The following is a 22,611-nucleotide window of genomic DNA, read 5'->3' on the forward strand; positions in this document are numbered from 1 at the left end:
CTGAACCCACTGTGCATTAGAAGCCTCTACGGATTTAGGAACTTATACTTTCGTGTGCACCACTAATGCAATTTCTAGCTAGGAAAATTAGTCCTGAGGTGTCTTTTCCTATTATAGTGCCTGGTAACAGCCTCATCTCTGGAAGGCTGACCACGTGCAGAGCAGGTAGCAGGTCCTTAGCTTCCCTAGTGACAACCAGAGAAGCTCTCACAACTTGCTGCCAGGCTCAAAGGACTGCTTGGGAAGTTATTGAACAGGTGTCTTCTGATGCAAACATAACAGTGATGGGCTGAAGTGTTCACACACCTTATTTGTGAACTGCTCAGTGCTACAGTTTCCTAAACATCTGAATTGTTCCTGAAACCATACTAACCTGTGCAATACGGATTGCTGCTCTTTGCTTAAAACTTCTGTGCTTCCCATTACTCATGCTATTTTTTTTAAATGAACCATCCTAGGGCTATCACACAGGGCTCTCTGCATGGCTGGTTTTCATGTCTTCCAGGTAGAAGCCAAGACAGTGGGACTTCAGCAGCTGTTTTAAAGGCACTGCACACAAACCATGGGGCCAACATGAGCCACATTGGAGTGTAATATAGAATGATTGAAGGAGGGAATAAAGACTACTAAGTCTGTTTAAAAGGCCAAGACTAAGATTGTCAAGGAAGTGTTAATTTCCTTGCAAATCCATATTATAAAAAAATTTCTCTTCAATGTTTTCCCTTTTTAAAAAGATGGAGCAAAACTGAGAAAGTGGTAAACGGTCATCTCATACTGAAAGGGTATTGATTATGTGCAGACTTGGTACCACACAGACATCCTCTACATGAAGTAACACTTATAACTATTTCTTTGTTTTCAGGGGCTAGAATTATAAAGAAGAAAGCTGCAGCACTACCAAGATGTTGCACAGGTACTTGCTGCAAAGCCACAGGTGAAGGTTTAGATGTGAGAATCCTGGATTCTGCTTTAGAGTTCAGAAGAAAATGGTGAACCTGATTCTTCTGTTTTGTGCCATCAGCCGGGGCCCTTCTCATACTCTTCCCTCCAGTTTTGCTTCAATAGTGCCACTTCCTCAGCCAGTGCACACTGGGATCCAGGGCAGAGAAAGGAAATGTCTCCAGGGCTCAGCAAGTCCTGAGTTTACTTGCTCGCTCCTTAAGCAGCCTCTGGCAGCCTCCCTACAGCTTCTCTGCCTTCTTGACAAAAGAAGGAATAGCTTGGGTACCTTACTGAAGAAAGGTGCCCTTCCTCAAAGGCAAATTATTGTAGATTTAGTTGTTAAAACCAAAATGGTACCCTATAAACACCTGGGATATTACAGGGCACATTTCAAAATGAGAGTAGGGACACCTTGCTACAAAAGAATTGTACCATGTTATTGGTACAGTGTGTGGTGGTGCTGAACCTTTGCAAAAAGAGATTTTGGGGAGTTCTGTAATGTAGGCAAATTTGCTTGTCACTAGTCTTGGAAAGGTTTCTATGACTTTGGCCACTAAATGAAAAGTAGAACTACAAAGTTATAAAGTCAGGTGACCAAAATCAAGAACCTTGCATGGAAGATTTCAGCTGATGACCAGCCATCACTGCTGGCAGGCCATGTCTTTAACCTTTACAAACTTAAAAAAAAAGACTTCCAAATACTAAAAAAAATGGATCTAGTGTGAGCTACTGCTGTTTCTAATATGCTCATTTGTTCCTTGAACTTACTCCAGTTAAAGCTGGGGGCAATTATGAGAAAGGACTAGTGATGTTTTTCAATAATTCACATTTGTTAGATCTCTTTTTAGGAGAGTAATTGAGCAGGAACATCTTCCTGTGGTTTTGTAGAGAGAGAACCTCAGTACAATCATGATTTCCCTGCCAGTCATTGTAATAACTCTGCTAGACACTAACAAGGTGTAAACTCTCCCCAGGCAGTCCATTCCCTGATGTGATACAATATTTGTTGTGTGATGCCCTTCATTACACGCTTTGCACGTTGTTCTAGCTGTGTGAGGAGCATTGCTTTCATGGCTGAGGATGACTTACAGATGCAGGGCTTGGAAGCCATGTTCCACAGGTACTGACATTGCTTTTTGCTTTCCAAAACAGCAAACTTGAGAGAAAGACATTTGGCTGCGGTTGAAAGACTGGAACCAATCTTCAGCTTTGAACAGAATTAGCAGAGGACAGATCACTCCTTCCACTTTTTGAAGTGGATAGTGCCTTCAAGTGAGGAACCACAGTGATGTAAATTAAGAAACATTCAGTATGGAGCAGCACTAGCTTCTGGCTAGCAGGCAATGATAAACCCTCATTTCTGGCAGGATTTAACATTTACAATGGAAGAAAAACTATTTCAGTGATAGAAAAAGTGAGTCTAGTCTGTGCAGTGTCCAGCTCTAACACACCGATTTGTTCACTGAACTTATCTGTACTGTCCAGGTATTCCCTCAGCAGCAGTTTTTCCATGTGATTTATTTCCCTCTGTGTGGGTATCCATGTCACTGCTTTAAAGGGATCCCTCTGCTTCTGTGACAGAGAGCACAGTACTTACAACTGGACACTGACGCCTGCATGAAAATTTAATAGAAGTCACATATTGGGAACCTGACATATTTCAACGATGTTCATAATAGCTGTCAAGAGTGGCTGCAACTTTAACCGCAGAAGTCTAGAATCACTTCCCGAAATTAAGAACATTCGACTGATCGAATAACACGAGTTAAACCAATCCAGTTACGCCCGTTCCCCAAACATCAGAATCGGGTTCTCCGCGTCGGTCGGAGGTGTCGCACCCCCGGCCCCGCCTGTCCCCCCACCCGACGGCCACGGGAGGGCGCCCGCGGTCCGCGCCGGGGCTGCGCCCGCCGCCGCCAGCCCGCTGCCGGCCGCCTCGGCCCGGGGCGGCCCCGCTCGCCGCGCCCCGAACGTGCCGTCCCGAAGGGGTGACGCCTCTTGCCGGATTCGGGCAGGGCAGCAGCTCGTCTGCGCTAGAGGAGAGCCGGGTCTCGGGACGGTGATGTGCGCCCGGTCGTTTAATGTAGGAGACCGTGTCGAACGGCTGGACTTCACACGGAGGATGTGTTGGGATTTAAACGCGTTTGCTCAATGCTTTCTGGAGCGGACGTGGCCTGATTTCTGGGCTGACATCCCTAGCAGTCTAGCCCACTTAATCAAACAAACTCCCTAGTATTTCCGTGTGTGCTTTTGTTGACCTAAATAATAAGCAATTGCTAAGATTTTTTTTTTTAAATTAATAAAGCTCCCATGAAATTTATTTGATCTATGTAAGCCTTTGCTTGCTAGAAAATTTTCCAGCTTCAAAACCATTAAAATATACTTAATTGCTCAGCTCCAGCTATTAAACTTCTGCTTCCTAGAAAATAATGTCTAGAAATGATAATACAGTCCTTGATGTGCCAACACGTTTTTTTTTCTTCTAGACCAGCAGCTAAGAGTTTCAGTGAGAATACTTAGGCAGATCTAAAAAGTAACTAGATTCAAGCACAGCAGGAAATAGGTTATGTATAAATCTTGCAGTTCACAGAAAAGAAAAAAATTAGAAATGTTGCTGACATTGTGTTATAGCCAAGGTTAACAGTGTGTTCAATGTTAATACCACCAGGCTGTTTTATTTTCCACCGCAGCCCTTACTATTTCAAATACCTCTGGGATAAATAAAGATCTGTATTGCATTAACGTAACAAATAAAGTCATGGTTCTACTATTATTACCTATTCCACAGAGATGTCCAAATGGAGGCCCATTTTAAATCTGCTTCTCCATGGTAAGCAGTTCCAAAACACCCGGTAACAGGGTCTCTGCCTTAGGGATCTGAGTCTAAATAGGACATTTCAAAAGAATATTTCCAGTCTGTGTGCCCCAAATTATTTGGACTTGTGTAAGGACATGAGGCTGGAACCCAACCCTCTTCCATCACTACTGGATCATCCCTTTCCTAACAACTTAGTCTTTGCTGCTGTATGTATTCTTACAGTATAATTTTTCTTGTTTCACACAGTTATTATTCCTATGACTGTATTCAAACAGGAAGACAAAGCATTTCTTCCACACACCACTGAGGTGGTCCATACAGTGGTAATTTTATTGTACTACTTGAGCTTAAACCCAACATATGAATGGGGCACTGCAGATCTCAAGACATGTTTTGGAAAGCAGTATCACTAGTTAACATTAAGCTGACGGAATTGCTTGAAAAGGCTCCCTGTCACCTGTGTTAGAGTGAGTGTTTATAAGTGATGATGGGGTTTTTTTGTTTGTTTGTTTGTCGTGTTTTTTTTTTTTTCCTTTTAAAAATTTGTTTTGTTTTTTTCACTGAGAAATACTTTCTATAGGCAGATGGCAGATTGTAATGGGGGATACGAGTCAGAATTTAGCCTAAGCAATATTGACCCAAATGAAAACTTGGTTAGGCTGCTGGAGTACTACAAATTGTCAGTTATTTAAGAAGGTTTCTCAAATCAAAATAAATTTAACATACGGGGCAATCTGTTCCATCCCAGTTGGAGACATCACATCTTATGCATTAGAAGGAGAAAATAAATGTTATTACAGCATAAAGTCACTCTTGCAACATCCTAATCTAGTTCAGAGAGTGAATTATAACCTCGCCTTACTGTGCAAACACCTTTGATATTGGTTCATTGCTATTTTTTTAGTTTTTTGCCCCTGTAACTTTTAAAATCTTATTTGCAAATGAAACTTGATACAAGATTGAAAGAGAGGAATTGTTTGGTTTTGCTTAGTATCTCTTTAATGGCTAACACAGCAGGACTTCTCAGTATCTCCATAGTTTCAACAGAAGGAAACATTGAAGGTTTCTGAATAAGTAGTCAGACTTGTACTGCAAATGCCTTACTGGTTTGTCTCCCACTGAATTATGCCAGTGATGTCAAAGGACATACTGGGCCTAAAATAAGTATAATGCAGTGCACAATCAGAAATACACATTAATATGTTTTATCTAGTATGGCTTTTTTGTGCAAGAGTACCTCTTATAAGGCATACTGGTGTTTTAATTTTTTTCCTGTTCACTAATAAGAGTTTCATTCTCATTGGCTAAAAAAACCCCAAACAAACAAAAACTACAAAAAGAAAAAAAAAATCCCACATTTTCTAATTATTAGGAAAGGAAAGGAGACCAAATGCAAAATTCTTTGTTTGCATTTTCATATACTTTCCAATTCATGTTGTGCTATTTCATGACTATTATATGCAGTTTTCTTTATTTCTTTCCCCAAAATCAACTGTACTAAGTTGGCTACAAAGAAGGGCCACTGAGATGATTAAGGATAGACTTGCTTCCATTGAAGGAAAGACTGACTGAGTAAGGATTCTTCAGCCTGGAGGTAAGGTGGCTGAGGTAATGTTATATGACAAAAGCCTATAAGATCCTAAATTAGCATGGTGAGCTTGAACAAGACACGATTTGCTACAATCCCTCACACTTTCACACCAAGAAAGCAACAATTTGTATGTCTAGTGGCTAGTTTGGGAAACAAAGGGAAATACAACATACAGATAAACTGTAGAACTCATTGCACAAGGTGATGTGTCAGAAGCTTCTGCTTGTTCAGAAGCTGTCATATATTCACAGAATAAAAATTTAAAGAGGTTATTAGACACAATGATAATACTTCTGACTTGAGGTAGCAAAGTGCAGAACACTTACTGGAGGAGCTTACTGGGGAAATATCAGCGTGTATTATATATCCTACGATCTGTTCTAGCTTCATAGACATGTGCTGCTGGCCACTGTCAGGGACAAGATGATGGGTGAGACAGACGTTTGATTTGAGACAGTACAGTAGTTCAGGATCTGACATGTTCCACTGCAGCCTGATTTGCACATTTCATACATTTCACCTTTAGAAATCATATTTTTACTTCACAACTAGAGTGATGATTTTTGGCCTGATCTTGAGAGCCTCTGACTATACCCATCTTTGTGTAAATCCTGTAAATTAAATTGTGATTAGAAAACTTTTGCTCGTGCCCATGCATTTTCTGTAGTAATAAGCAACCTGGCCATAGTGTCTCTCTGGTCAAAATGTCACTGAAAATTAAGAAGTCTCTCATATGCAAATGTTTAGTGAGCAGTGCCAGTGATTTAACTTTGGACATAAGACATCTTGATGACCTATTGTCTCAATGATGTTGCTTTTTAAACTTTTTTTGGACCAAGCAAGTGTGCAGTATCTGCTCCTGATGAGCGTCTGCTTGTGCAGACTAGATATTTGAGTAACTGTACATTTAATGTAAGATGCACAACTGCTATTTACAGATCAGCCCTGAGAAGTACAGCCATTATACATCGGTTTCTATACACCTTTAGCTAATTTCTCATCTTAAAATTTAAAAATGGTACTTCTGTTACTTTGGTAGTTACAACTGCTAAGGGTCTGTTTGTTCAACTGTTTCCATGTTTCTTGCTTCTTTGCTTGAATCGTCGTCTTCTGTGGGGTTGAAACCAGCAAAGTTCTGAAGTTATACCATTGTGTTAATGTCTAAAGGCCAGTCAACAGTGATGAGGGCAGAAGCTATGCATGAGGAGATCAACCCCCATAGCTTCCTTGCCTGCATCCACATTCGCTTGCTGCTGGTACCAGACCCTGAGAATTCAGAGCTTTCCAGTAGCAAGTGTCAGAAATCCCAGTCTTGTCTTTTGTTCTGAGATGCCTTCTTTGCTGAATTTGTTTTGAGCCTTCTCCTTCTCCCTTTCTTCTTCTCCTTTTGAATAGACACTTCTACTGGATACCAGCTGTATCTCAATCTGCAGAAAGTTGAACTAAAGCTCCTTTCCTCTTCTAGTGAGCTTTGATTCAGGTTTTTTTTTCCTCTTTCTTTTTATCTTCTATCCTTCATTCCCCTCTGGTTTGATGAGGAAGAAAAAAAATCCCTCTTCAGGGGCACCAAAATGCAGACCACAAATTGTTTGTGCTCCAATCCTGACAGTGCCAGCTGAGAGAGCCTGACTCAGGAAGACCTCAGCATGTGGAGAGATCTGACCTCTCCTGAAAGCCCAGTGTTGCAGTCGCTCACCTCTTTTGCTAACTCAAAGGACTTCCACACCTTCATATGCACCAGACTAAGGTAACCTGCTTGCGGTGCTGTCAGGAGTACATTTTATCTAGACTTTATAAGTCCCATGCAAATCACCCTTTTCACCCTTCAGTTTCCTCCTCCTCCTTTCCCACCTACAAGTGCTGTACCATACATGGCTATCCCAGTCTGAGCCACTATCCTGAAAGTTTTTTCTGACTTGAGTTGCTCGACAAAGTTAAAAAGAGAACAACACTATTTATAAGCACATTATGTAAACATTAGCGACAGAGGTCCAGCTGCTTAGCATTCAATTAATTTAGTTCAGTCAATATTGCATGGTACATAGTTTTGTTTGCTTGTATTGTAAACACATCTTGCCCTTGAGCACTTATTTCATTTGACTAATTAAGATCTACTTCTAAGTGCTCCCATTTTATTGCCAGGCAGACTCCCCCAATTTTAGAGGCAGCTGTTATACTTGGTGAAAAAGACATTTGAAATCCAGGTCCATCTGGTTTCTGCTGCACCATGTCAGGCCAAAACCTGCTCTCATTTAAGCAGTAGGACCCATGTTTTCAACGGCACTCAGACTGGAGATGAATGAGGACATCTTGTGTTTCTTACTTAAGCCAGCATGGCTTATGCAACCATACCTTATATTTCTATGCCTCCCTGAGTGTGGGAGGAGTCATATGTGAGTATACTGCCCACTTAGTAAAACTACTTCATGCTGATGTTGTGCCAGGTCTGGTAAGCTGTCTTTCCACATGGGGACTTGGGGCGTTGTATTTTGTTTATTTGTATTGCTGCAGTGTCAAGGAGCTATAAGTATGGATCGAGACACAGAGTGGATATGCACTGAACAAAGAATTTCTCAAGATTTATAATATCTGCAAACTCAGATACGTTTGGGGTAAGGCTTCTTTCTCACGAATTGAAGTGAATCCACGAGTACCAGAATCTTCCAATTTGTTCTGGGTTTTGTTTGCTTTATATGGCAATTCACACCCTGGCAGAAGACAAGTAAATACATAAGCTGTACTTAATGGCTGTAACATCCTAGGACAACTGCATTATCTCAAAGCACTATATGTCAGCTCTTCCAAAAATGTGATATGACCAGGTGCAGAGATTATTTTTCCTGCTGTTTTGACTGCAGAAATACAGACTCATTTAAGAGCACAGCTGTTTCCAGAAGAATCAGCCCCTCCTCTCGATGAACCCTTATATTTGAAAAACAAACCCAGTTTTTCCTTTTGCTGTTCCCCCGGCCTGTGGGCTGTCAGAAGCTGAAGATTGAGACCTGGCGAGGCTGTGCTGGGAAGCAGCTCAGCCTCAGCTTTCCTGTCCTCTGCGGTCACCAGGTGACAGCCTGGGCCTTGTATCGGTACCTCTGAGGCTACTGAGATGTCACTAAAATGAGAAGAGCAGCCGGAGAAAATAACTCTGCATTGCTCTGTGTGCAACAAAAGAGGGCTTAAGATATGGCAGATAGGTAGGTGACTTGCCTAATTTCATGTCCTCGTGCACTGAAATTGTTGAGTGTCAAGTATTTAGTATTAAAATCTATGCATCCATATAGAGACAAGCTATCCATCTTTTTGAACACTGAAAGTCATATAGACTATACTATCAGCATCTGAGTATCTTCTAAATTTGTGTGCAGTGTAAAAATACATTGTGAAAGTAAAATAACTGGTTTATAGTCCTCTGGGGAAACAAATCTTTCCAAAGTCTGGAAACAGAGCAGTCACTGTGGCTTAACACTACTGTACTGTGAAAAATGAATTATTTTAGCTTAGTGACTGACTTAAAAGATGAGTGGTAAGGAATGATTTAAACTGAGCGAAAAATACATTTTAAATTTTGATGCGAAAAAAATGAAATGCACAGTCCTATTTGGCTAATTTCTCAGTTTCAATACCAACAAGCTATTTGTGAATTTGCCTCCCAGAGTATCTGAAAAACAACTTGCTCAGCTCCACAGCTCTGTGCTTGTGTTTCTGTCCCTGTGATGTTTAAATCTGCTGCTGTGGATGTTCATGCCATTGCTTTAAAACCACTCCTGTTTTGCTGCCAGCATGTTCTCTGCAGCGCAGAAGGATGGCATTTCAGCTGTGCCAAAAGTTAACGTGGACCTACAGATTGCTGTGTGCCTGCGATCCTTCTGAGAGTGAATTTGCAGCAATACGAGTTGAGTGTGTATTCTGCATAGGGTATTCACAAGTGACCTAGGGTGTACTATTGGAATGTCTTTTAAAATGATTAAAGTGTATTTCAAATTGAAAAATGTGTTGCCCAGAGAGCAGTCACTTTGTTGTCCCAATGGGCCACATATGGAATCACACCACCGGCCTGCGTGTGCTGATTTCCATTCCTGCTCTTGCTGAGACGTTTCCTATAGTACTGTCTTGCTTGTTTTACAAGTGCGCTAAGTGTGGTCTTCTATATTTCTGGTGTCAACTGTTCTTTTGCTAGGGCTTGTGGGAGCTAGTTGCTTGAATATGGCATTTAATCCATGGCAAAGCCCTGTGAAATGAGGCGTTTTGTGCATCATGGAAGCAATGGGAGTACAGAAGAAGGCGTGGATTTTATGATAACTGATGGACAGCCCCACCTGCATATTGGTGAATTGCAAATGTTGTGAATTGGATTAAACGCTGAAAGCCTCATATCACTTATAGCTGGCCGATAAAGTCAAGGTGGGCAGGCAGAAACTCTTCTGCCTTTTGCATCCAGGCAGTTAATCTCAGAAAGATCCTACTGCTGGCGTGATCCAAGTTTCTAACAGATACCTCTCTCTCCCTTCACAGTCCACCAAGTCTGAAAGAAATTTAAGGCTGAGTTTGTACTTTAGAGCAGTTAAAGGAATTGGCCAGAAGCAGAAGAGAACTCTTATTCCCAGCGCTACACTGTAATAAACAGATACAAGTCAAAGAGGAGAAAATGAGTTTTTTCTCCAGGGTTTGTGGGGCCTGTGGGAGGTGACACATGCCGGGACATGGTTTATGGCTGACATGTCCCATGGGGAAGCAGGGTGAGTCTGACAGGTGGGTACGTGGGAGAAGCTCTTCATTTATGGATGTGGCAGAACCTAAGCAGCTGCGCAGGATAGGATCTGCCTTCATTAGAAACATCAAAAAGATCAAATCTCTTAAAACAAGCGTGGAGTTGAGCTTCTCTCCAGCCTTTTTTTAACTGGGAAGAGGCCTCACGACTGGTTTCTAGAATACTCTGGGCAGCAAGCTCTTTTGGGAGGGGAGAGATGATGCCTTCTGTGGAAGCAATTAGATATGCTTGGTGAGAAGCAGCAGAACGAGACCAGATGCCCTTTTAGTGGTTTTGGATACTTTAGGGAAAAGACGTGAGTGGATCCAGCTCAAAGTTCCTGCTGCCTCAGGTACCAGCACACTCAGATTCATTAGTGAATTTTTACTGCCAGGCATGAATAAATTACTAGATATCTGGTGCCTGCAGACAGGTGAAGGAAAAGCTGTCTGGAAAAGCCTGGATTTAAGACAGGTTTTTCATCTCTAACAAAAATAGCCCTTTTTGTTTGAGGTGTAGGTTCTTACATCCTTGGTAATTCAAATGCAATCATACACTGGATCAATGCAATCTTTTCTCAGGCAGGGAGCTGTGATACATCTGTTCAAATCTCATTCTATCAGACCACTCTGTACCAACAGAGGTGATAATGAATGTTTAGGTATGAACACAGCTGTCGTTTTTTCTGGCAACAAGCCATGTAGAGGGTGAACTGGAATATTTCATTGATTCACTGCATTATCACTTTAAGTTGGTTGTGCTTTCATCAAAGCATTACATATATTTAGTGTTAGGTCTATTTCTACATGAATCAGGGATAGCCATAAAAACAATGGAGTCAAGGCAGAATTGCCATTTTCTATACTGTAGCTGACTAAATAAATCTTCCTTTTCTCCCCAACTCGCTCTGTTCAGGTTTCTATGGGCTTGTTCAGTTCTCCCACACAAGTGAAATGGTTTCAAAGAGTGCTGCTGACAAGGCTAACACATGGTTCAGTGTTGCATTGTCGGTCCCTGAATCATGCTGCAGCATCACAGTTGTCATAGAGACACAGATTTTTGAGACCAAAGGGACAGTTCTGATAATCTGCTCAGACCTGTTGTAAAACACATAGTAGCTTGCCAATAAGTAAGTAACTTTGGCAAATTGCAGAGCAGCCTGACCCTCCCTCTCCTGTGACAGTGAAGCACATTTCACTTAAGTTTGGGGGATGCTGGAAGAGAAACCCCAAATGGGGTTTTAATGTATTGTCAGAGTGATGGTGTCAGCACATCATTTTTTCTGCTAGGTGAAAGCTCAGTCCACAAGGTCACACTGAAATTGTGATACTGATGACTTCACAGAGACAAAGAGCATTAGAGTAACAACAATATCCAGTCTTATCTTCTAGGTGGTGTGGTGAGGTCAGGACGTGTATTTGTAACGAAGGATGCCAGAAGGGGGCAGCTCCGTGCCGTCGGAAGTCTCTGACAGACAGGCCCAGGGTGATTTATCAGCAGCAGTTCGATGCCACTGTCCCTGGTTGTTTGCCTCCTCCTTCTGCCTGCTTCTCTATCAGCTGAGATGTGCGTCTACATCTCATCCATTCATCCATGCCAGTCCAGAGCCTGCTGCAGCTGCTTGGCTTGTGCCAAGGCACTGGGTTGTGAACTGCCATAGCAGTTGTAGGTAGCCCTTGCCAGAGGCTACCTGGTACAGCAGAACTAACAGCTCAGGGATTTAACATCTTAAATTGCCGAGCTGACATCCATCAGAGCTCACGTGAGAGTGCCAAGCAGTCTGGGTAACCTCCAGCCAAGTATTAAGTCTCCTCTGTCCCAGTATATGCTAATCCGTGAGAAATGGATTGTTATGGATCCCAGCTCTGCTGATGAAGCAGTTCCAGTTGTAAAATCCCTTGATTTTTAGACACAGAAGTTTCCAGTGGCCATTGCAGTATTAGATACTGAAACAGGTGTAAAGCCTCTGATATGGTCTCCCCATCTGCCTCTGCAGAATTTGGAATAGGGTGAACTGCTTGAGCAAAGCTGTGAAAATTTGTGTGAAGGAACACATACAGCCAAAATGCCCTCCTCCTCCTAAATGTATATATTTCTCTGGTTGTCAGCTATGCAGATGTAGCTTCTGCAGTCCTGTAAGACAGCTTCAGGAAAACTGGAAATGTAATTTTTTAATGAGAATAATCTGCTGGCTCAATGTAAGCATGTATTATCCCTGCATTCACTGTTCTGCTGGAGGGGTTTGATAATAGAGCAGCATCTGATTCTTTGTGGTCTTTTCCTATCCCTGTGTAGCACAGTTGTTCTGCTGCTATTTGCAGTGCTGTAAATTACTCACTGTTAAGTGTTATTAAGGAATGAATCTCAGCACTTTAGTTTTTCAGAGATTGTCTTTGGCTAATTTCCATAGCACCCCTGAGAGGTGTTAATGACTCACTGCCTTTCTGTTCACAAATAGTGCTGTGTTCATCTATTCTTTGAGTAGCTTAAGAGCAATTCATCTGTGGGACTGCCTGGTTCCTCTGGAGCATGCTCCTTCTGCGGCAGGGCTAAGTCTCCCTTGAAAACACAGAGGAACTTAAGCGAGGGCCAGGTCGTGTGTGCTACAGGATCCGTGTGCTCTGGCGCTGCTGCGGAGCTGCGCAGCTGCTGGGCATGCACTGGGGAGCGCTGAGCTTTTGGAGGGGAAAATGTGTCTCCGGCTTGGTTGGTTTAGAGGTGGAGACTCTTTTAGGTATATTTTAGGTGGAGAATTGTCAAAGATGTCAGTGCTCCTGGCACTTCTACTGCCTGTGGGCTTCTGGTAGCAGGTAAGGATGTTTGTGCTTTTGGAGAATCATTCAGTTGTCAGTAGAACTGATCTAAATAGTCAGGAGAAGTAATGCATTCCACCAACTTTGGCCTGTTGACAAATTGTGAAAAAAGATTTTGTTGATTTCTTTGGATTGGCTCAACGAATACTAACACATAAACACAGATATCTTTGGAGACATGAATTATTTATAGCAAATGTTCAAAAGGTCTGAAAAGCAATTTTCTTTCGGGAATGTGTGACTGGCCACAGGAGTGAAATGGTATTCTCTCATCCCTGATTTTGTTAGCATTTTAATTGCTTATTCCATCTGATGTTAGTTTTGATTCTTGATGAGGTCCCAGTGGTGGTATCTCAGTCCATTCTCACAGAGTATTCATTGCTACAAAGCTTATTTTATGGGAAAGCTTGTGAATAAGGAGGCACGATCCAGCCAAGTGTCAGCCTGGTTTTGTTATTTGTGCTGCTGGCTGATAGATGCTCATGTACTTTGAGCTCGAGACTTCAAATCAACCATCTCCCAGCAAACAAAGTCAAGTATGAATTCAGTACGAAGTTGCCCATTTTGATTGCTGTGATACTGTGTATATATATATCTCTATTTCCTCCACTGATCAGGTAGAATGGCTATGGAAGAGATGTTTTAGGCACTTTATTTAGAAAATCAAGACGTGACTTGTTCTCCAAACACATCCATTGCACGCCGTGTTAAGTTTAGGCCAGAAGATGAGCCAAGCAGCTGCAAGCAACATCAAGAAAACTGTTTTGTGCCAAAAAAAGAAGGGAAGTGCAAAGCCCAGGGATGAGCACGACAACCGTGCAGCTTAATGAGTGGCTCTGTAGGTCCTGTAAGGTGATGGATTATAAGACATTGACAAAATTTTGTACTAGCAGAAGGTAACTGGGGAGATCAGTAGGGTGATGGACAGCACTGGAAAGGGAAGCTAAAATTGCCTCCTGCTTCTGGTTCTCAGGAATGAGAAGAAAATGGCTCTGTATGTGTTCGTACACAGGGCTGTGGGTTTGTGGTGCTTCGGTCGAGTCAAAGCGACACAGAGAGGGATGGGGCTAACTGAAAGCAGATGTCCAGGGAATGAATATTAATGCCTGCTGTTCTAACACAAGTGTTCCTAACATGCACATTGGCTTGGCCCAGCTTGACACACTACTGCATCTGTTGTGGGGGTTTACCGTGGTGCACGACCAGTATGTCCTTCCAGAGACTTCCCTGTACGTGTTGAACGGTGAAGCAAGAATACGCTATTGTGGTGACTCAGGACTGCAGCTATTGAGGTGCTTCATGGGGAACCTTGACAACGCTCTCTCCCTGCTTTGATTTCTGACATGTCTGTCTGCAATGCCAAAATCTTAAAAATAAACCCCACCATTTTTGAATATCTAAAGAAATAAACGAGCAGGTTCTGTTCAGACAATGCTCTCTGTTAAAAATAACTTTCATTAAGACTACTGTGAATATTTACTTGATTGAAATCTTTTTCTGGTGGAATAAAAAGTTAGTTGTTCTCAACCTAGCAGAGAATTTCTAAAATGACTATAAAATTACATTCCGGAAAAAGGAGCAAAAGTAAATAATTATTGGGGAAACATTTCAATTTTCTTATCAAACAATTTAAAATCTAAATGAAAACCAGCACCTCACTGACTTATATTGAGGCTGGTATTGATTATGCACTTAAAAAGAATCAAAATACTTCATTTTGGAGAGTAATTTTTAAGGTATGTGCCCTTTTCAATACTTTAACTAAGGCATTTTTCTGGTGCCATCAAATAGAAATTATAAACAAGTATAAACATTGGGCTGAGAACCCATCTTGTCTGTCATCAGTGCTCTAGACTGACTGCATGCTTTTTTCAGTGCCTGCCTCACAGGTATGTTGATATATTACATATATGTCTACACAACTGATGAAAACCTCTGCAGTTCAGAATAAACTCAAATCTTTCCCAGCAGCATTTCCTAAGCCTCGAAGTTATTTTGTCTTCTTTGGTTTAGACTTAATTATTTTATACTTGTGTTATAATAGTATTGAAAGCTTTACATTTATATTATATTCCATTGTTTTGACACTATGAACATGTTTTTATTTTTCAAATCTAAACAACTGAAGGCTTTTGAAACTTGATATTGTGAGATTTTTTTTTTAATTTAACACCTTTTCAGTCTAAGCAAAATCTTACGAGTTTCTGCAGAATGAAAACTACTAACTGGACTTCTGATAACTTTCAGTTCCTTGAATGGGAGGTGCTATAAACACTGAAAACGCTGCTTGTGTTGATAACATAGGTCTGAGGAAATGATTTTGGCAGGTAAGGGAGAACCTTAATCCTGGATTAGCTTGTCTTCCTATTTATTTAATACTTCAAACTATCTATCAAAGCAGAGATTCAAATGCCAGAACTGTTCTTTCTCTTCAGTAAACTGAAACAAAATACTGTATTTGGGGAAATCTGTTAATAATTTATAGAACCCAATTCTTTAGAGAGAAGTATTATCATAATAAAAGATCATTTAACTCTAAGTGTGCAATAGCTGTAATGTGACAAATGGACGCCCTTAGAAAACTGCTGCGCTATTTTGCCTTGGACTCTCTGTAGTCTTAACCAGTTTGTTTAGACAGACTGCTATGGGGGTCAGTGGCAGAAGCTGGTTTCACCCATGACAGAATAAAATTTATTTTCTAAAACATTGATAGGCATTTCTCTAAAGTCTGCATCATAAAAGATATAAAAACTATGTTGATGTCAAAAATTTGCAAGTTCACACCTTGGTCTCATGCTCATGGAAAACAATGGCAAAGCTCTCATTAGCCTTGGTGCTGACAGCCCAAGTTGTTTCCTTTTATAACCTCCAAATGTTTTGGTAAGATTAATTGATCAATCCTCCCAGCAACATGTGGAGCAGATGTTAATCTTGGTGTTAGAGATGAAAGCACTGAGGTGAAGCCATTCATTTAGGCACTGAAGGTGGGCGGTGCTGGGTTTCTGTCCTCTGATCTAATCATCAACAAATACTCTTCTCCCTTCCTTGACAAGTGATTTTGAAAGATATCTTACAAGCTTAGATCAACCAAATATTGTGAATTAAATGTTTTTGGCTTACATATTGTAGAAATATATTTGGTATAATCAGCATGCAAGCTCACCGGGCATGCAGTATTTGAACAACATGCTTCGGCTTTACCGAACCTGTGCTACCTTTCAATCCACAGCTGTCATTTGGCCAACCCTCTCCCTCCAGTAACTTACAACTTTCAATTTCTAATGTGCAATTTTGTTCGTCCAGAGGATATCTGCGTAGATCCATCATGCAAGCAGCTGTCGTTGTGATCCTGTAAGAGGAGGGTTAAAAAAAACCCAATGAGATTTGAAACCACACTTTACTTGTTTGAGAAGGCAAAATTTTCTACAGTGGCTTTTCTGTCTATTGAAATACAGAACGGTTATGTACATGGATTTCTGGGATACAGGCTCTACGTAGCTTGTAAAGCATCATTAAATAATTTATACAGCACAATATAAAGAATCGGAGCATGTGCTGAATGTTGTAGGAGCAGGATTTTGACTGAAAAAAATCTATGTGCAAAGGTGTACAGCATTTTGAAGAACATGTAATGAGATTTCTACTTGGAAATCTTATTTTCAGTGTTCTCGATTCAGATATCTTCAAATTATTTTGCAAATTTTTTTATTTTTAACTCATACCTCTTATAGCTTTCTTTTTTCGTTTTGTTGTCACCTACTGCTGTTTTAATTTTGTCTGATAGGTATATGCATTTTTCTCCATGCTGTGGAAATATTGGTAATATCTGATTAATAATTTTTATGGTTTCATAATCAGTTTACCATTAGCTATGATAATTGAAAATCCCCTCTTAAAAATGACATGATGCAATCAAAAACTTGTGAAATGTAATGTTGTGGGGTGGTTACCTAAGGAACATTGAGAATAGCTACAATGTAGGCTGGATCTTCCAGATCCTCGCTCCTTGTAGAGGGCATTTGAGTTGACATTCAGTCCCCGAATGTATTTCCACAGCCTCAAACTGTTGGCAAGGCAGTTCCTCTCCTTTTGTTAGACTACATCACAGGGCATCTAAGCAAATGCTTGCTGATAAGCATGTGACACTTGGGAGGAAGCTTAAATGACTTCATGAGGACAGGGGTCAAATTACAGCTTCTTTTAAAGATCCCTTTAAGAAAGACAAAGTGGTGCTTTCATACTCACAAAACTGCGTTAGCACCTGCATTTGCCTTTCTTTTTTTTTGTGATAGGCCAGTTCTTAAATGCTCATAAAACTTCTGAAGTTGTGAATGGGCAAACTTGGCTTGTAATTTCATTGGTCTCTTTCTCTTCCTCTCTCCAACAATTTCTACCTGAGAAAGACAGATAACCTCTTTTCTTGATCTGGATTTGGTCCTGTTGTTCCAGTTACATGTTAATTAATGCCACAAGAATACATCTGGAGATTTTACTTTTGATGCGCTGAAAGTCAAGCATACTTACACGCTGTATTGGGGTGATAATTTTTTGCTGTCACAGAACTGACAGAATTAAAAAAAAAAAAAAGCCACAGGCTTCATTAATATGGCATGCTTCAAATTATCCTAAGTCTACAAAATCCATCTGTCTATCTGTGTACAAAGACCATCTCGGAAGTGCTGTTATGAGAACCAGTCCACAAAACTACTTTATAATACTGTGTAAAGTACCATGGAAATGATATATTTATGCTTTTCCTCAGGCTGATTTTTGTCACATTAAATTGAATTGCATGTGTCTTCATGCATTTTGCATTTGTTATAGAAAAGTTTGAGGACTACAACAGATGGAGGACCTCATTTAGTTTTGTGATGTACCAAACCTACATTACTGAGTGGTATTGAGAAGACACACGGTAATCATTTGTTAAACTCCTAGTTAATAATGTTTAAGATCAATAAAAGGATATACTGACTTCAGTCACAGTTAAATGCTTTCTAATGAAGGATTCATAGGCTGATGTTTTGTTCCCAATTAATAAATCAGCCTTTACGGTAATTGAGTTCACCTGTATCAACCAGATTTATTTAAATGTGTACAGAATTAGAAGTTGACATAGTATTTCCACGGAGTTATGGTGGCCAGAGTTACTGTGATGCTGACTTCCGCAGTTCTGCACATCCTACATCAGCTACATAAGTAGTACCAGTTCGTTATTCTTGATAATATCAATACAAATTACTTGTAAGAGGGAACAGGCAGGTGGTAGCTACTTGAGGCTCCTCGAAGGAGTGGGAGGCACCAACCTGCCAACACAATGTGATGCCTCCTAAAACTGGAGGTGCTTAAACTTTATGGGAAATCTCAGGTTTCCTTGAAAATAGCTACTTGTAATTGCAATAGGAGTGCTTCAGGATGCAGCAACATTCATCGCCTGTAGTTCACAAATCTACCTTTCAGGCATGTCTTTCTCCCTCATGATAGATCTCAGCTGTGTAAAATTTTTAATGGCATTATGCTCTGGATAAGCACAAAACATGTTTAAGGAGATAAATTAAACCCAGACGCAATTGCTGTATCAGTTTAAAAAAAAAAAATCAAATCTTTTATCATAACTAGAGCAAAATCCCAAACCTGTTATTGGCCACGTTCTCTCAGTGCAGGGAGTAACTGATGGCTTGCACATGCACCAGAAGCTTAAAAGTGAAGACATTCAAATGCAGAATACAAGGGTGCAATGGCAGGAAGGAAATGCAATAATCTGAAGACAGGGCAAAGCTGCAATAAATCTGTGTTCAAGAGGATTAGTCCTGAAAATCCCTGGGCACAAGCAGTTTATGGCAATGGCACAATATCATGAGGCTCTGTAAAAGTTTATGTGGAGGACTAATCCTATACTTCAAGCAGAGCTATTTATATCTCAGAGTAGGATACAGAGTAGGATTTCCATTCTTAAAATATGTTTTAAGTTCCAGTGTTGAGGCTAAATTTTTTTGTTTGTACAGTGTCTTTTACTCTACCAGCCTTACATTCTTTAGATTCTTTTGAATAAAAACAATAAAAATGGGATTATGCAAAGAAGACAAGCAGTTAGGTGGAGATGTATCATTACGCTGCTGTGGCTTGGGGTTCAAGTTATTTAATCCACTGCTTAGCTTTTATTTTGATGTCTGGTTCTCTGAATACCATAGTCTTACTGTACAATCAAATTATTTTTTACCAGAAATAGAATTATATGAAAGAAAATACTGATGTCCAGTATTTGCAAAACCGACTTCCTTAAGTAATACTGTCAGAGGTTTCCCTGCAGGGCAGCAGATCTTGTAGGAGCAAATAGTAAAGCTTAATATTTTGGGTTGAGTCATCAGTGAGCAGTGAAAATAAGTTCACAATGAGTGCGGGAAGTCAAGTTATGGTTCAGTACTTAGAACATTTCAGCAGAATGCTGTCAAAAAGGTGTTCCTCAGTTCTTGAAGAAGAAATAGAAGCAACATTTAAAGACCGCAATGACAACTAAATGTGGAGATGATCAGAGCTAAACAATGCAAATTCTGTAGTGAAATGTTTCCTCCATTTGGAGAACAGGTATCAAATTTTAATATGTTCGTTCTTTTTCTTTCAGTCAACAGAACATAAATTATAAATGTATATGAAGATATGAACTGGGATGGACTAATTTTTTTTCCTTAAAAGCAAAATAAAATCTTCAAATAAAATATAGAATAACCATGCCTCTCTTAATCACTGCAGAGCTGGGGGTCTAGTATGCACTGGAAGTAGACTTTCATATCACAGGTAAAACATTGCTTTTATTAAACAAGTGTTAACTTCACTTCACTGGTACCAGGGAACTTAATCCCATGGCAACTGTTTGACATCAGAACCCACTCCCATGTCCCTGGTATAACTGGCCTATTTTTTCTGGAACTTGGAAAAATATTGATGTTTAAGATTTAATGGGATGTCTTGTAGGGAAAGCTATTGATGGAAGAAAACAATGTACATTTGAAGGCAGAAAAAATGTATATTTAATAATGTATTCTACATAATGTAGTGTGTACTTGGGAAACCTGTGTTCAACAGTCTGTGTATTGCTTGTCTGGTCAAATTCTATTAAAAAAGATGTTATAAGTATTAGTGAAATTGGGAGGGGCCGATAGGTGATTAAATAATAATGCTTTCACAGACCTCATTAGAAGTTGAGAGAAAATTGGAATATTGGGTCCTGAGACAGATGAAGTAAAAAAAAAATAGATACTTTAGTTTAGATATGAGTACATTAGCATTTTTTTAGATTGGAAAATCATTGTAATTTGGCTTCCCCCCAAATCCTTCCTCCCAAATCAGTAGGAAATATATCTTTGACTCTAGGGAGGCAAGCTGTGAACAGCTAGTTCCCTGCTTTAGACTACATACTTTTAGATAACACTCAAGTTTATAGGAAAAGCTTTTGTATGGATTTAGGTTAGCAAGTGCAACACACATTTCCTTTTAATTTTGCTCAGAGAAACAGAGTTGCATAAACATAAAAAAAATAAAGAGCATATTGAGGAAGACGTGTACAGAGGAATACACAGCTCAAAGAGTTCCAGCTGTAAGCAGCTAAGAACAGTGTCTAGCATGAGTAGGACCCAAAAACCTTTATTTTATCAGGTAAAGTGCCCTGTTCTATTAAAGTGACACAAAGATGAGGCCACGAAAAATGTGTCAAACTATGGGCTTTCTAATGTGTTTTATTGATGCCCTGAACTGGTGTTTGCTTTATTTGCCCCTCCTTCATCTTCGTTTTTCGTTGAGAAAAAAATTCAAAATATGGATTAAAATTCAGAAAAAAGTGAAAATGGTTTTTAAATGCGGAAATCCTGTGGTGTGCCCTCTTACAGGTTTGTATTTACTTTTCTTAAAAATTATTTTTTTATTTTTTAAATGATGAAAGGCTGTTTGCTGGAGAAGGTCACTTCTGGCCTTCCTTTAAGAATCCCAGGTTCAAAAAATTCTTGAAGCACTTTGAAGCTTATGGGTTTTCTGATGAGGGGTTGCGATCATGATGCTGTGATCTATAGGACAGCGCTGTGTGCTGCCTAAGAACTGCCTGTGACAAGCAGGTGGCCTGGATATTTCACCACCAATGCCACCTTGAGCACTGGGCTGCTGCATACCGGCCCCTCCACTGTGTTGGCAGAGGTATCTGTGAGACAGTGGTGTTACCTGAAACACTGGGGCTGGATATCCAGTTTTGCACAAGGAAATGGTACTTGTAGTCTAAAAGAAGTCTCCTGTTCACAGCATGTCTCTGTGAGCAGTTGTGCTGCAGAGCCAAAGAGGGGGTGTGCTGCAGGGAAGGGGGTCCAGCAAAGAGCTGCCTCCTGGAGAACAGGATCTCCTTTAGCTGGCCCTGCTGCCAACCCTTTCCTCCTCCTCAGCTCATGAACCTCCAGTCTCAACTGCCATTCCTCCTTAAAAGCAGATCTCTTACTAAACTCTGTAAATCCAGAGCGAGAGCTGCTGCTTAGTAGCAAGTATGTGGGTGGGCCAGACTATGGCATGTCAGGTGTCAACCTGATGGGATGGATTAATTACACTCCTTCACTGCCTGCATCACGTTCTCTTCAGGTTTATTCAGTGATCCCCATCAAAATCTAGCACTGCACTGTCATGCTCAGCATATTTTAAAATTTTATTTGGGCTAACAGCTAGTTGATTTGAAGGCAAGTTTTAGAGTCAGTAAAAGAAAGCCAAGTAAATTATAAACGCTAGCTCAATGGATATTCACCCCTTTTATCGTCCTAACGATGAACCAGATCTTTGAACGTAGAGACCTGCAAAGTGCCTAACACTATAAAGCACAACCTAGCACAATAACATACACATGAGGAGGCGTTTTACCCTTTCAAGGTGTCTGATTCCTGCGAGGAGTCAGAATTTCTTACACTATACTGTTTATGCATTCTGACCAACTCTTTTTATATTTTGTTCACGTAGAACATTGACTTCTACAGTCAGTGCCAAGCAGAAGTGTCTCAAAGGTTGGATAATCTTTAACTTGGGTATTGCAAGCATTAAAATATTTTTGGGAAGAGAATATCACAGTTGTCTTGGGAGCTACACCTTGGCACTCAAAGTAATTGTCGGTAAATTAACCACTGTTATTTTGCTTAAAGAAACAAACCCTTGCTAAATAGTCTGATTTTTATCTGCCAGAACTCTGTTTCAGAGAACAGCTACATAGTACTATCACAAAGCAGGCATGGGGTGAGGAGATTACTCTAAATGGGGACAAATAGGTTTGCTGGCTTCTGCCTTCCCCAGGAGGAGAGCCTGAAGCTTGGAGGTAGTGGTGGGAGCAGGAGGCAGTGGGAAAGGGAGAGGTCTGATGTGGAGGAGCTGGAGGACAGAGGTAGTGGGAGAAAAGGTCTGCAAGAAAATATTTTGTTTTGACTGAATTAGAAACTTCTAAAATCAAAAACTTAAGCCAGATATGTACTTTTTATAGATAATGTAAGATCTTTTCCTGTTCAATACAATCTATCAGAAATAATTTAGAGCAGAGTGAAGATTAATGACTTGCTTGTAAAGATCTAGAAATATCAAAAATCACTAAAATGTTACAATGTCACTTCTTAAATATTAGTAAAAAGCTCTCTTTGCTTGTAAGCCAAATTTCAGTGCAATAAGACTTGTACTGCACAGCTTTAAACCC

General features: G+C 40.4%; 1 protein-coding gene across 2 annotated transcripts in view; it reads right to left on the minus strand.

Moving 5' to 3' along the window:
• The window catches only part of GABRB1 (gamma-aminobutyric acid type A receptor subunit beta1), a 113,453-nt gene that overhangs the window by 8,993 nt on the left and 81,849 nt on the right, over window positions 1-22,611 (minus strand). For both annotated transcript variants that reach the window (XM_065633715.1, XM_065633716.1), the window contains exon 5: window positions 16,178-16,260. In XM_065633715.1, the coding sequence (XP_065489787.1) occupies window positions 16,178-16,260 (83 nt within the window). The remainder of the gene's footprint in view (window positions 1-16,177; window positions 16,261-22,611) is intronic.

The sequence above is a fragment of the Caloenas nicobarica genome, chromosome 4 (genome assembly GCF_036013445.1).
Source record: "Caloenas nicobarica isolate bCalNic1 chromosome 4, bCalNic1.hap1, whole genome shotgun sequence".
Taxonomy (NCBI): Eukaryota; Metazoa; Chordata; class Aves; order Columbiformes; family Columbidae; genus Caloenas; species Caloenas nicobarica.